This window comes from Rhopilema esculentum, chromosome 11 (genome assembly GCF_057945365.1).
Source record: "Rhopilema esculentum isolate cy_ngs chromosome 11, ASM5794536v1, whole genome shotgun sequence".
Taxonomy (NCBI): domain Eukaryota; kingdom Metazoa; phylum Cnidaria; class Scyphozoa; order Rhizostomeae; family Rhizostomatidae; genus Rhopilema; species Rhopilema esculentum.
The window spans coordinates 14,584,339-14,598,807 of record NC_142825.1 but is presented as its reverse complement, the minus strand read 5'-3'; the positions used below and the strand labels follow the sequence as shown (position 1 = coordinate 14,598,807).

At 38.7% G+C, this 14,469-nt stretch overlaps 1 protein-coding gene across 1 annotated transcript in view; it reads right to left on the bottom strand.

Annotated features, from left to right (window-relative positions):
• The window catches only part of LOC135693452 (uncharacterized), a 95,024-nt gene that overhangs the window by 58,059 nt on the left and 22,496 nt on the right, over positions 1-14,469 (bottom strand). Inside the window, exons 3-5 of the mRNA XM_089111438.1 lie at positions 6,609-9,230; positions 5,529-5,915; positions 78-5,318 (exon numbers count right to left, since the gene is read on the bottom strand). Coding sequence (XP_088967564.1) covers positions 78-5,318; positions 5,529-5,915; positions 6,609-9,230 — 8,250 coding nt within the window. The remainder of the gene's footprint in view (positions 1-77; positions 5,319-5,528; positions 5,916-6,608; positions 9,231-14,469) is intronic.

Below are 14,469 nucleotides of genomic sequence, written 5' to 3'. Positions count from 1 at the left end.
GGACACAATCGAAGTATCAGAAATGCTTGATGATATCGAAACAGGAACACTAGTAGAAGCTACTGCACTTGGTATACACGATGTTGGTGTTGTAATTTCAGTGCTAGACGATAACAGTAATTGAGTACTTATCGATGCCTCTACGGAACTCGTATCTGCAAGTGAGACAGATCCTATACTTGAAACCACTGTTGATGTCTCAGCACTTCTTGATGATATCGTATCAGCAACTGAAGATGAACTTATCGCAGCTATTGTATTTGAAGTGGTCGGAATCACTGAAGAAGGCAACGATGATGTAGCTCCAATACTAGTTTGCAAATCAGATGTAATTATTCCTGTTGATGAAGTTGCATAGGGGGACACAATCGAAGTATCAGAAATGCTTGATGATATCGAAACAGGAACACTGTTAGAAGCTACTGCACTTGCTATACTCCATGTTTGTGTTGTAATTTCAGTGCTAGACGATAACAGTACTTGAGTACTTGTCGATGCCTCTACGGAACTCGTAACTGCAAGTGAGACAGATCCTATACTTGAAACCACTGTTGATGTCTCAGCACTTCTTGATGATATCGTATCAGCAACTGAAGATGAACTTATCGCAGCTATTGTATTTGAAGTGGTCGGAATCACTGAAGAAGGCGACGATGATGTAGCTCCAATGCTAGTTTGCAAATCAGATGTAATTATTCCTGTTGATGAAGTTGCATAGGGGGACACAATCGAAGTATCAGAAATGCTTGATGATATCGAAACAGGAACACTGTTAGAAGCTACTGCACTTGCTATACTCCATGTTTGTGTTGTAATTTCAGTGCTAGACGATAACAGTACTTGAGTACTTGTCGATGCCTCTACGGAACTCGTAACTGCAAGTGAGACAGATCCTATACTTGAAACCACTGTTGATGTCTCAGCACTGCTTGATGATATCGTATCAACAACTGAAGATGAACTTGTCGCAGCTATTGTATTTGAAGAGGTCGGAATCACTGAAGAAGGCAACGATGATGTAGCTCCAAAACTAGTTTGCAAATCAGATGTAATTATTCCTGTTGATGAAGTTCCATAGAGGGAAACAATCGAAGTATCAGAAATGCTTGATGATATCGAAACAGGAACACTAGTAGAAGCTACTGCACTTGGTATGCTTGATGTTGGTCTTGTAATTTCAGTGCTAGACGATAACAGTACTTGAGTACTTATCGATGCCTCTACGGAACTCGTATCTGCAAGTGAGACAGATCCTATACTTGAAACCAATGTTGATGTCTCAGCACTGCTTGATGATATCGTATCAGCAACTGAAGATGAACTTGTCGCAGCTATCGTATTTGAAGTGGTCGGAATCACTGAAGAAGGCAACGATGATGTTGCTCTAATACTAGTTTGCAAATCAGATGTAATTATTCCTGTTGATGAAGTTCCATAGGGGGACACACTCGAAGTATCAGAAATGCTTGATGATATCGAAACAGGAACACTAGTAGAAGCTACTGCACTTGGTATACTCGATGTTGGTGTTGTAATTTCAGTGCTAGACGATAACAGTACTTGAGTACTTGTCGATGCCTCTACAGAACTCGTAACTGCAAGTGAGACAGATCCTATACTTGAAACCACTGTTGATGTCTCAGCACTGCTTGATGATATCGTATCAGCAACTGAAGATGAACTTGTCGCAGCTATTGAATTTGAAGTGGTCGGAATCACTGAAGAAGGCAACGATGATGTAGCTCCAATACTAGTTTGCAAATCAGATGTAATTATTCCTGTTGATGAAGTAGCATAGGGGGACACAATCGAAGTATCAGAAATGCTTGATGATATCGAAAGAGGAACACTAGTAGAAGCTACTGCATTTGGTATACTCGATGTTGGTGTTGTAATTTCAGTGCTAGACGATAACAGTACTTGAGTACTTGTCGATGCCTCTACGGAACTCGTAACTGCAAGTGAGACAGATCCTATACTTGAAACCACTGTTGATGTCTCAGCACTGCTTGATGATATCGTATCAACAACTGAAGATAAACTTTTCGCAGCTATTGTATTTGAAGAGATCGGAATCACTGAAGAAGGCAACGATGATGTAGCTCCAATAGTAGTTTGCAAATCAGATGTAATTATTCCTGTTGATGAAGTTCCATAGGGGGAAACAATCGAAGTATCAGAAATGCTTGATGATATCGAAACAGGAACACTAGTAGAAGCTACTGCACTTGGTATGCTTGATGTTGGTGTTGTAATTTCAGTGCTAGACGATAACAGTACTTGAGTACTTGTCGATGCCTCTACGGAACTCGTAACTGCAAGTGAGACAGATCCTATACTTGAAACCACTGTTGATGTCTCAGCACTGCTTGATGATATCGTATCAGCAACTGAAGATGAACTTGTCGCAACTATTGAATTTGAAGTAATTGGAATCACTGAAGAAGGCAACGATGATGAAGCTCCAATACTAGTTTGCAAATCAGATGTAATTATTCCTGTTGATGAAGTTCCATAGGGGGACACAATCGAAGTATCAGAAATGCTTGATGATATCGAAACAGGAACACTAGTAGAAGCTACTGCACTTGGTATACTCGATGTTGGTGTTGTAATTTCAGTGCTAGACGATAACAGTACTTGAGTACTTGTCGATGCCTCTACGGAACTCGTAACTGCAAGTGAGACAGATCCTATACTTGAAACCACTGTTGATGTCTCAGCACTGCTTGATGATATCGTATCAGCAACTGAAGATGAACTTATCGCAGCTATTGTATTTGAAGTGGTCGGAATCACTGAAGAAGGCAACGATGATGTAGCTCCAATGCTAGTTTGCAAATCAGATGTAATTATTCCTGTTGATGAAGTTGCATAGGGGGACACAATCGAAGTATCAGAAATGCTTGATGATATCGAAACAGGAACACTGTTAGAAGCTACTGCACTTGCTATACTCCATGTTTGTGTTGTAATTTCAGTGCTAGACGATAACAGTACTTGAGTACTTGTCGATGCCTCTACGGAACTCGTAACTGCAAGTGAGACAGATCCTATACTTGAAACCACTGTTGATGTCTCAGCACTTCTTGATGATATCGTATCAGCAACAGAAGATGAACTTATCGCAGCTATTGTATTTGAAGTGGTCGGAATCACTGAAGAAGGCAACGATAATGTAGCTCCAATGCTAGTTTGCAAATCAGATGTAATTATTCCTGTTGATGAAGTTGCATAGGGGGACACAATCGAAGTATCAGAAATGCTTGATGATATCGAAACAGGAACACTGTTAGAAGCTACTGCACTTGCTATACTCCATGTTTGTGTTGTAATTTCAGTGCTAGACGATAACAGTACTTGAGTACTTGTCGATGCCTCTACGGAACTCGTAACTGCAAGTGAGACAGATCCTATACTTGAAACCACTGTTGATGTCTCAGCACTGCTTGATGATATCGTATCAACAACTGAAGATGAACTTGTCGCAGCTATTGTATTTGAAGAGGTCGGAATCACTGAAGAAGGCAACGATGATGTAGCTCCAAAACTAGTTTGCAAATCAGATGTAATTATTCCTGTTGATGAAGTTCCATAGAGGGAAACAATCGAAGTATCAGAAATGCTTGATGATATCGAAACAGGAACACTAGTAGAAGCTACTGCACTTGGTATGCTTGATGTTGGTGTTGTAATTTCAGTGCTAGACGATAACAGTAATTGAGTACTTATCGATGCCTCTACGGAACTCGTATCTGCAAGTGAGACAGATCCTATACTTGAAACCACTGTTGATGTCTCAGCACTTCTTGATGATATCGTATCAGCAACTGAAGATGAACTTATCGCAGCTATTGTATTTGAAGTGGTCGGAATCACTGAAGAAGGCAACGATGATGTAGCTCCAATACTAGTTTGCAAATCAGATGTAATTATTCCTGTTGATGAAGTTGCATAGGGGGACACAATCGAAGTATCAGAAATGCTTGATGATATCGAAACAGGAACACTAGTAGAAGCTACTGCACTTGGTATACTCGATGTTGGTGTTGTTATTTCAGTGCTAGACGATAACAGTACTTGAGTACTTGTCGATGCCTCTACAGAACTCTTAACTGCAAGTGAGAAAGATCCTATACTTGAAACCACTGTTGATGTCTCAGCACTGCTTGATGATATCGTATCAGCAACTGAAGATGAACTTGTCGCAGCTATTGAATTTGAAGTGGTCGGAATCACTGAAGAAGGCAACGATGATGAAGCTCCAATACTAGTTTGCAAATCAGATGTAATTATTCCTGTTGATGAAGTTCCATAGGGGGACACAATCGAAGTATCAGAAATGCTTGATGATATCGAAACAGGAACACTAGTAGAAGCTACTGCACTTGGTATGCTTGATGTTGGTGTTGTAATTTCAGTGCTAGATGATAACAGTACTTGAGTACTTGTCGATGCCTCTACAGAACTCGTAACTGCAAGTGAAACAGATCCTATACTTGAAACCACTGTTGATGTCTCAGCACTGCTTGATGATATCGTATCAGCAACTGAAGATGAACTTGTCGCAGCTATTGTTTTTGAAGTGGTCGGAATCACTGAAGAAGGCAACGATGATGTAGCTCCAATACTAGTTTGCAAATCAGATGTAATTATTCCTGTTGATGAAGTTCCATAGGGGGACACAATCGAAGTATCAGAAATGCTTGATGATATCGAAACAGGAACACTAGTAGAAGCTACTGCACTTGGTATACTCGATGTTGGTGTTGTAATTTCAGTGCTAGACGATAACAGTACTTGAGTACTTGTCGATGCCTCTACAGAACTCGTAACTGCAAGTGAAACAGATCCTATACTTGAAACCACTGTTGATGTCTCAGCACTGCTTGATGATATCGTATCAGCAACTGAAGATGAACTTGTCGCAGCTATTGTATTTAAAGTGGTCGGAATCACTGAAGAAGGCAACGATGATGTAGCTCCAATACTAGTTTGGAAATCAGATGTAATTATTCCTGTTGATGAAGTTCCATAGGGGGAAAAAATCGAAGTATCAGAAATGCTTGATGATATCGAAACAGGAACACTAGTAGAAGCTAGTGCACTTGGTATACTCGATGTTGGTATTGTAATTTCAGTGCTAGACGATAACAGTACTTGAGTACTTGTCGAAGCCTCTACAGAACTCGTAACTGCAAGTGAAATAGATCCTATACTTGAAACCACTGTTGATGTCTCAGCACTGCTTGATGATATCGTATCAGCAACTGAAGATGAACTTGTCGCAGCTATTGTTTTTGAAGTGGTCGGAATCACTGAAGAAGGCAACGATGATGTAGCTCCAATACTAGTTTGCAAATCAGATGTAATTATTCTTGTTGATGAAGTTCCATAGGGGGACACAATCGAAGTATCAGAAATACTTGATGATATCGAGACAGGAACACTAGTAGAAGCTACTGCACTTGGTATATTCGATGTTGGTGTTGTAATTTCAGTGCTAGACGATAACAGTACTTGAGTACTTGTCGATGCCTCTACAGAACTCGTAACTGCAAGTGAGACAGATCCTATACTTGAAACCACTGTTGATGTCTCAGCACTGCTTGATGATATCGTATCAGCAACTGAAGATGGACTTGTCGCAGCTATTGAATTTGAAGTGGTCGAAATCGCTGAAGAAGGCAACGATGATGTAGCTCCAATACTAGTTTGCAAATCAGATGTAATTATTCCTCTTGATGAAGTTCCATAGGGGGACACAATCGAAGTATCAGAAATGCTTGATGATATCGAAACAGGAACACTAGTAGAAGCTACTTCACTTGGTATACTCGATGTTGGTGTTGTAATTTCAGTGCTAGACGATAACAGTACTTGAGTACTTGTCGATGCCTCTACAGAACTCGTAACTGCAAGTGAGACAGATCCTATACTTGAAACCACTGTTGATGTCTCAGCACTGCTTGATGATATCGTATCAGCAACTGAAGATGAACTTGTCGCAGCTATTGTATTTGAAGTGGTCGGAATCACTGAAGAAGGCAACGATGATGTAGCTCCAATACTAGTTTGCAAATCAGATGTAATTATTCCTGTTGATGAAGTTCCATAGGGGGACACAATCGAAGTATCAGAAATGCTTGATGATATCGAAACATTAACACTAGTAGAAGCTACTGCACTTGGTATACTCGATGTTGGTATTGTAATTTCAGTGCTAGACGATAACAGTACTTGAGTACTTGTCGAAGCCTCTACAGAACTCGTAACTGCAAGTGAAATAGATCCTATACTTGAAACCACTGTTGATGTCTCAGCACTGCTTGAAGATATCGTATCAGCAACTGAAGATGAACTTGTCGCAGCTATTGTTTTTGAAGTGGTCGGAATCACTGAAGAAGGCAACGATGATGTAGCTCCAATACTAGTTTGCAAATCAGATGTAATTATTCCTGTTGATGAAGTTCCATAGGGGGACACAATCGAAGTATCAGAAATGCTTGATGATATCGAGACAGGAACACTAGTAGAAGCTACTGCACTTGGTATATTCGATGTTGGTGTTGTAATTTCAGTGCTAGACGATAACAGTACTTGAGTACTTGTCGATGCCTCTACAGAACTCGTAACTGCAAGTGAGACAGATCCTATACTTGAAACCACTGTTGATGTCTCAGCACTGCTTGATGATATCGTATCAGCAACTGAAGATGAACTTGTCGCAGCTATTGAATTTGAAGTGGTCGAAATCGCTGAAGAAGGCAACGATGATGTAGCTCCAATACTAGTTTGCAAATCAGATGTAATTATTCCTCTTGATGAAGTTCCATAGGGGGACACAATCGAAGTATCAGAAATGCTTGATGATATCGAAACAGGAACACTAGTAGAAGCTACTTCACTTGGTATACTCGATGTTGGTGTTGTAATTTCAGTGCTAGACGATAACAGTACTTGAGTACTTGTCGATGCCTCTACAGAACTCGTAACTGCAAGTGAGACAGATCCTATACTTGAAACCACTGTTGATGTCTCAGCACTGCTTGATGATATCGTATCAGCAACTGAAGATGAACTTGTCGCAGCTATTGTATTTGAAGTGCTCGGAATCACTGAAGAAGGCAACGATGATGTAGCTCCAATACTAGTTTGCAAATCAGATGTAATTATTCCTGTTGATGAAGTTCCATAGGGGGACACAATCAAAGTATCAGAAATGCTTGATGATATCGAAACATTAACACTAGTAGAAGCTACTGCACTTGGTATGCTTGATGTTGGTGTTGTAATTTCAGTGCTAGATGATAACAGTACTTGAGTACTTGTCGATGCCTCTACAGAACTCGTAACTGCAAGTGAAACAGATCCTATACTTGAAACCACTGTTGATGTCTCAGCACTGCTTGATGATATCGTATCAGCAACTAAAGATGAACTTGTCGCAGCTATTGAATTGGAAGTGGTCGGAATCACTGAAGAAGGCAACGATGATGAAGCTCCAATACTAGTTTGCAAATCAGATGTAATTATTCCTGTTGATGAAGTTCCATAGGGGGACACAATCGAAGTTTCAGAAATGCTTGATGAAATCGAAACAGGAACACTAGTAGAAGCTACTGCACTTGGTATGCTTGATGTTGGTGTTGTAATTTCAGTGCTAGATGATAACAGTACTTGAGTACTTGTCGATGCCTCTACAGAACTCGTAACTGCAAGTGAGACAGATCCTATACTTGAAACCACTGTTGATGTCTCAGCACTGCTTGATGATATCGTATCAGCAACTGAAGATGAACTTGTCGCAGCTTTTGAATTTGAAGTGGTCGGAATCACTGAAGAAGGCAACGATGATGTAGCTCCAATACTAGTTTGCAAATCAGATGTAATTATTCCTGTTGATGAAGATCCATAGGAGGAAACAATCGAAGTATCAGAAATGCTTGATGATATCGAAACAGGAACACTACTAGAAGCTACTGCAGTTGGTATACTCGATGTTTGTGTTGTAATTTCAGTGCTAGACGATAACAGTACTTGAGTACTTATCGATGCCTCTACGGAACTCGTAACTGCAAGTGAGACAGATCCTATACTTGAAACCACTGTTGATGTCTCAGCACTGCTTGATGATATCGTATCAGCAACTGAAGATGAACTTGTCGCAGCTATTGAATTTGAAGTGCTCGGAATCACTGAAGAAGGCAACGATGATGTAGCTCCAATACTAGTTTGCAAATCAGATGTAATTATTCCTGTTGATGAAGTTCCATAGGGGGAAAAAATCGAAGTATCAGAAATGCTTGATGATATCGAAACAGGAACATTAGTAGAAGCTAGTGCACTTGGTATACTCGATGTTGGTATTGTAATTTCAGTGCTAGACGATAACAGTACTTGAGTACTTGTCGAAGCCTCTACAGAACTCGTAACTGCAAGTGAAACAGATCCTATACTTGAAACCACTGTTGATGTCTCAGCACTGCTTGATGATATCGTATCAGCAACTGAAGATGAACTTGTCGCAGCTATTGTATTTAAAGTGGTCGGAATCACTGAAGAAGGCAACGATGATGTAGCTCCAATACTAGTTTGGAAATCAGATGTAATTATTCCTGTTGATGAAGTTCCATAGGGGGACACAATCGAAGTATCAGAAATGCTTGATGATATCGAAACAGGAACACTAGTAGAAGCTACTGCACTTGGTATACTCGATGTTGGTGTTGTAAATTCATTGCTAGACGATAACAGTACTTGAGTACTTGTCGAAGCCTCTACAGAACTCGTAACTGCAAGTGAAACAGATCCTATACTTGAAACCACTGTTGATGTCTCAGCACTGCTTGATGATATCGTATCAGCAACTGAAGATGAACTTGTCGCAGCTATTGTATTTAAAGTGGTCGGAATCACTGAAGAAGGCAACGATGATGTAGCTCCAATACTAGTTTGCAAATCAGATGTAATTATTCCTGTTGATGAAGTTCCATAGGGGGACACAATCGAAGTATCAGAAATGCTTGATGATATCGAAACAGGAACACTAGTAGAAGCTACTGCACTTGGTATACTCGATGTTGGTGTTGTAAATTCATTGCTAGACGATAACAGTACTTGAGTACTTGTCGATGCCCCCACAGGACTTGTAGCTGCAAGTGAAACAGATTCGTTCCTGGAGGCCACTGTGGATTTCTCACCGCTACTTGATGATATCGTATCAGGAACTAAAGATAAAATTGAAACACTAGTAGTCGTTGTTGAGTTTGTTATTCCTGACGTTTTTGTGATAGTTTCAATGGTTTTTAGTAAACCTTGATGATTCGTATTTGATGGAGTCGGTGACTCCATAATAACTGTATTTTCTGTAATTTGGGAAATTGATGTAGCATATGATATTGACTGAAATTTACTTTCTTGTATTGACTGATTATTTTTCATTGCTAATACTGTTGTCGTAATTGAAAATTCTGACATATAGGGATTTGTTGAGGTTGCAAGTGTTTGTTCTGCCACAGAGGAAAGCATTGTAGATAGTTCTCCTAACATTGATGTGGAAGTAAGTGTCCAGAGGTTGTTCGTATTTGCTATTGTTATAAATCCACTTGTAGTTGCAAATTGCTCCACCGGCAAAGTACTTGAATATTCTAGAAAAAGATGAACTCTATTCCATTGTTTAGATTATTTTTTTAAATTCTTTGACTGCCTTGTGTTTTCTTAAATTAAAATAATACCTTAATTCATTAATATATCAATTATATATAAAAATACCTTTGGGGATAATACCATGTCTAGCGACTACTTGGGTAAAGTTTTTACGACGAATCAGTGAATCAACACGTTCAGTTGAATTCAGCTTTAACAATGAAATGTACCAACAAAAGGATGGTGTCGCTATGGGTAGCCCTCTGGGACCTGCATTGGCCAATATCTTTGTTGGCTTTCATGAAGAGCGTTTGTTTGACTGCGACCAAAAGCCAGGTGTCTATTTTCGGTATGTGGATGACACATATACTATTTTCAAAACAGAGGCTGAGTGTGGTATTTTCCTAAAACGCCTTAATGGTCTTCACACAGCCCTACATTTTACATTTGAAAAGGAAGAAAATAACTCCTTGCCATTTCTTGATGTTTTGGTTGAAAAATCTGACACTGGATTTCTCACCAGTGTATACCGTAAACCCACATTTTCGGGGTTATACACTCGATGGAGTTCGTTTTGCCCAAAACAAAGAAAAATCAGCCTCATCAAAACGCTCACACATAGGGCACTGATGATTTGTTCCAAGTCTAAACTCGACTCGGAACTTGAAAAACTAACTAAGATTTTTCTGGAGAACGGCTATCCAGAACATGTTATTTCAGTTTACATTAAGGAGAAGATAGGAAATTTCTCGGCTGACGTAAAATTTGGTCCTCAAAAGTGCCCGGTTTATCTAAAACTACCCTGGATCGGTAACAGCTCCCTACGTTTTGAAAGCCAAATAAAACAGGCCATAACAAATTGTTTCTTCGCGGTTAACCCACGTGTTGTTTACAGTACAAAAAAGGCCCTTCCGTCCATTCAAAAGGACTGCGTTCCTGCCACAAAAAAAGTTCTGTTGTGTATGAATTCACGTGCCAGTGTGATTCTGGCTACGTAGGACGCACCACCCAAAGATTGGAGGATAGGATAAAACAACACGTTCCATCTTATATTAGAAACAAAACACATCCCCAAAGATAACAGCCACCTCGGTCTTGCAAATCCAAAATTACTAATAAAACCTGCGATTCTGCTATCGGGCAGCATTTGCTAGAAAACCCAGATTGTGCAAAAAACTATAATGGCGACATGTTTCGGATTATTGGTAAAGCCCGATCGTCGTTCCACCTAGCAGTTTTAGAATCTATCTATCTAAGCACGAAAAAACCGCTACTGTGTAGACAAAAGGAGTTCGTTTTCACCTTAGGACTCCATTGGTAACATTCTAATAGGCAAGCGGCACTGATTGGTCAACCTTTACAGTCATGTGCTCGTGTTTCTGATTGGCCTATTTCGATCCACAACTGGGTATATATATTTCTTAGCGTAGAGTTTTCGATCTATGTTCTGACGTTTTAAACTCTGAAGAGTGTCAGACGAAAAGCTTTAGTTTACTAAATGTTTGCTTTTTTCAAAGCTATTTACAAGATTCATTTTTTTTATCTCCGTTACATTTTTAAGCCAGCTTACTGTTTTAAGTTCTGTTTTATGAATCTGTTTTGATGCTTATCTATTCTTTGAGTTGCAGAAGACATTTCTTCAAAGTAGCTTTCGCTCACTTATTCTATTCAGATGCAATCTGCTTAGTTTGTTTTCCAAAGAGAATACATAGTAGACAAAAGTGCCATCTAGTTGCTTTGAGTGTGCAATTCAAGTGTTGTCCCCTCTGAACAACAGTTTTGAAATTCATGCAGACGTACACCTAGTCTCTATTCCTGTTAACATGTTTGGTGAGTTAGGCACTCTGTATATGATTATAGTGAAGCTATATATACATTTAAAGTTCTTTTTTGTCTTTATATCTGGCTTATTACAACCAAGTAATTAATGAGCCAATAATACATAAATTTCATATCTTTTCAATGAATTTGTTAATGAGGAAATGCAAATTTTAGAGCTGGTTTTCAAACATTCTGCGTGAATTTATACTTATCCGTAATCTGTCAAGCTAGCAGCTTTCAGATATAAGTTCCATGTCTGTTATAATGTTTCAATTGTCTGTTATAATGTATAATGTTATAATGTTATAATGGTTTTAATGAAGTATTTGACTTAAAAGTTTTGTTTTCACCACTGATTCTAAAAAAATTTTAAAGGCTTCAGATTTAGTTGGAAGGTAATAAACTCTCCCTTGATGTAGCCAAAACGCAAAGCATGATCCTTGGTTCCTCGAGTAATTTGAAAAAACATTTCATGGACAATTGAGATCCTGTGATCAATCTCCATATAAACGAGGATAACCTGGATATGATTGGATCAAATAAGTATCTGGGCATTCAGATTTATCCAGAACTTAAATGGCAAGAACATATAACTTTTTCTATAGGCAAGATATCCAGAGCAGTGGGCATGCTTAAATATGCTAAAAAATATATCCCATTAGAAATTGTAAAAAAACATGTATAGAAGTATAGTTGAACCGCATTTTCAGAAACTGCTGCTCGGTGTGGGGTTGTTGTGGAGAAACCCTGCTCGATAAGCTGCAAAAGCTGCAAAACCGTGCCGCACGAATCACTACTAACAGCCAGACCTTATTTTAAGGCTCAGTGATAACCAACTTTTGCAGTGATAAATAAAAAATTTTCCATGATAAATGGAAAATTGTGCAATGACAAATTAGTTGAAACAGCAATATAAAGAATTCATACCACAAAAGAAACAAAAAATAAGCAAATAGAACGTAACGGTAATAATATGTAAAGCGAAGCAAACAAATCAACAGTTTCTGGTGTATAATATTTCACAGTTACTATGTTTTAGAAAAGTTTTCTCATATCCTTGCCTGTGTCTTTTCTCTCTTTTTTTTCGATTTCACTGCTTCAAAATACTTAATATGGATTTGATTGAGGCAGTATTCCCTTCATGCAAAGGGTAAAAAGAGTCATGATGGTATTAAAAACATACAGCTCTACTAGCAGCATCATCCCTTCCATTGATTGGAAGCCTAGGCTAGGGTGGTTAACTATAAAAGAAGTGATTGAATTTGCAACTGCAATTGCAGTTTACAGGTCTCTCCAGGGATTAGCTCCTGGATATACGCAGCTAATGTTTACAAAATTGTCAGAAAACAGTTCACGGTCTCTCCGTAATACCGACACGATCTTAGAATACCTTGCTTTGCAACCTCTTACGGGCAACATATAGTTTCTCATACCGAGGTGTGAATGTGTGGAATAAACTAAGCACTGAAATAGAAAAATGCCCCTTTACTGGCTATTTTCGAAAATTTGCTGAAACAATCTTTGAAAAATCAAAGGGTGTAAGAGTTCTTGTACATCATCAAACTTTTTTTTTATTTTTTATTTTTACCTTACCAGAATAACTTTCGTATATTAATTTTCGTTCAAGTTTGTTATTTAATTGTATGTTAATTAGCTTAGGTTTTTAGACAGGGCACATTGTAAATCAGTTATTATCTTTCCATTACTGAATGTATTACCCTGTATAAATAATTAAATATCAATCAATCAAATCAATGGAATCATTATTAGGAAAGGAAATCTTCACTTGCTCTTTTGGTTTATTCAATCAATCAATCAATCAATCAATCAATCAATCAATCAATCAATCAATCAATCAATCAATCAATCAATCAATCAATCAATCAATCAATCAATCAATCAATCAATCAATCAATTCGTACCAAGCTGTCATTTGCACTACTTCGAAGTGCCATACTGTGCATACGCGGTTCCAGAAATAGGCAAACAAAAGTTCCAGTGGACACAGCCAACATAGAAATTGTAGAAACAATATCCCGGATTGATTAGTTAAAATTGTTGGGAAACATGTGTGAACCGGCGGCCTTTCGGTATATAAACAGCGCCAAATGTTGAATCATTGATGAGGAAAAAAAATCAATCAATCAATCAATCAATCAATCAATCAATAAAAAAAATTCGATTCGTGCCGTGTGCGAGAGCAGACGTGTTTTTAATGGCGGGGAAAAATTTCTTGATTTTGTTGCTGAAAACTTTGGTGAAATTACTGAAACATAGTTTACGGTGACAGAAAGATAAATCAAGTTATTTATTGCTGTTTTGGATGCTTTTCTGTCAAAATAAGGCGGCGTTTTGATGGAAAGATCTGAATACGTGCCTCCCGGCACTAACTCGCAGCTTCTTACTGAATCATTTGGTTGCCAGTTTTGCTCTCGATCGTTTAAGAACCAACGAGGTTTGAGCCAACATTTACGCTGTTGCCGAAAAAATAAACAAGGTTACATATCTAATTTGAATTCAAATAATAACGCAAATTTTCAAGGGAGTTTAGTTACAAGCTCCTGTTCAGATTTCGTTCAAGATTTAACCGTCAATTCGAATGACTTTGCGAATGTTCAACCGAGCACCAAACGTTCTAATGATGCGCTTGCAACTCGAACGCAGAGTTCTTCTTCGATTCAACCTGAATCGACTTACAATCAACGAACTCTGCCTCTTTTTCATCCTATGCCTGTCTCGGAAATTGGAGAGCCTGGTGATAGTGCTCACACATCAATGTTGTTAGACAATTGTCCAAAAGTGTAGGGAATACACTCCAAGAAGGACGTTCAAATGGTCATTTCTGCCATTTACGAAGAAGTTGTGTATTGGAGAAACATATTTATGCTTCCTACAGGTTCAGCAGGAAAGAGATAAATTGCAGAGATGACTCGTCTTATCAATGCCTGGAATGAAGAAGTGGAGTCCTTAAAGGATATCGCTATCAACAGTGATGCCAGC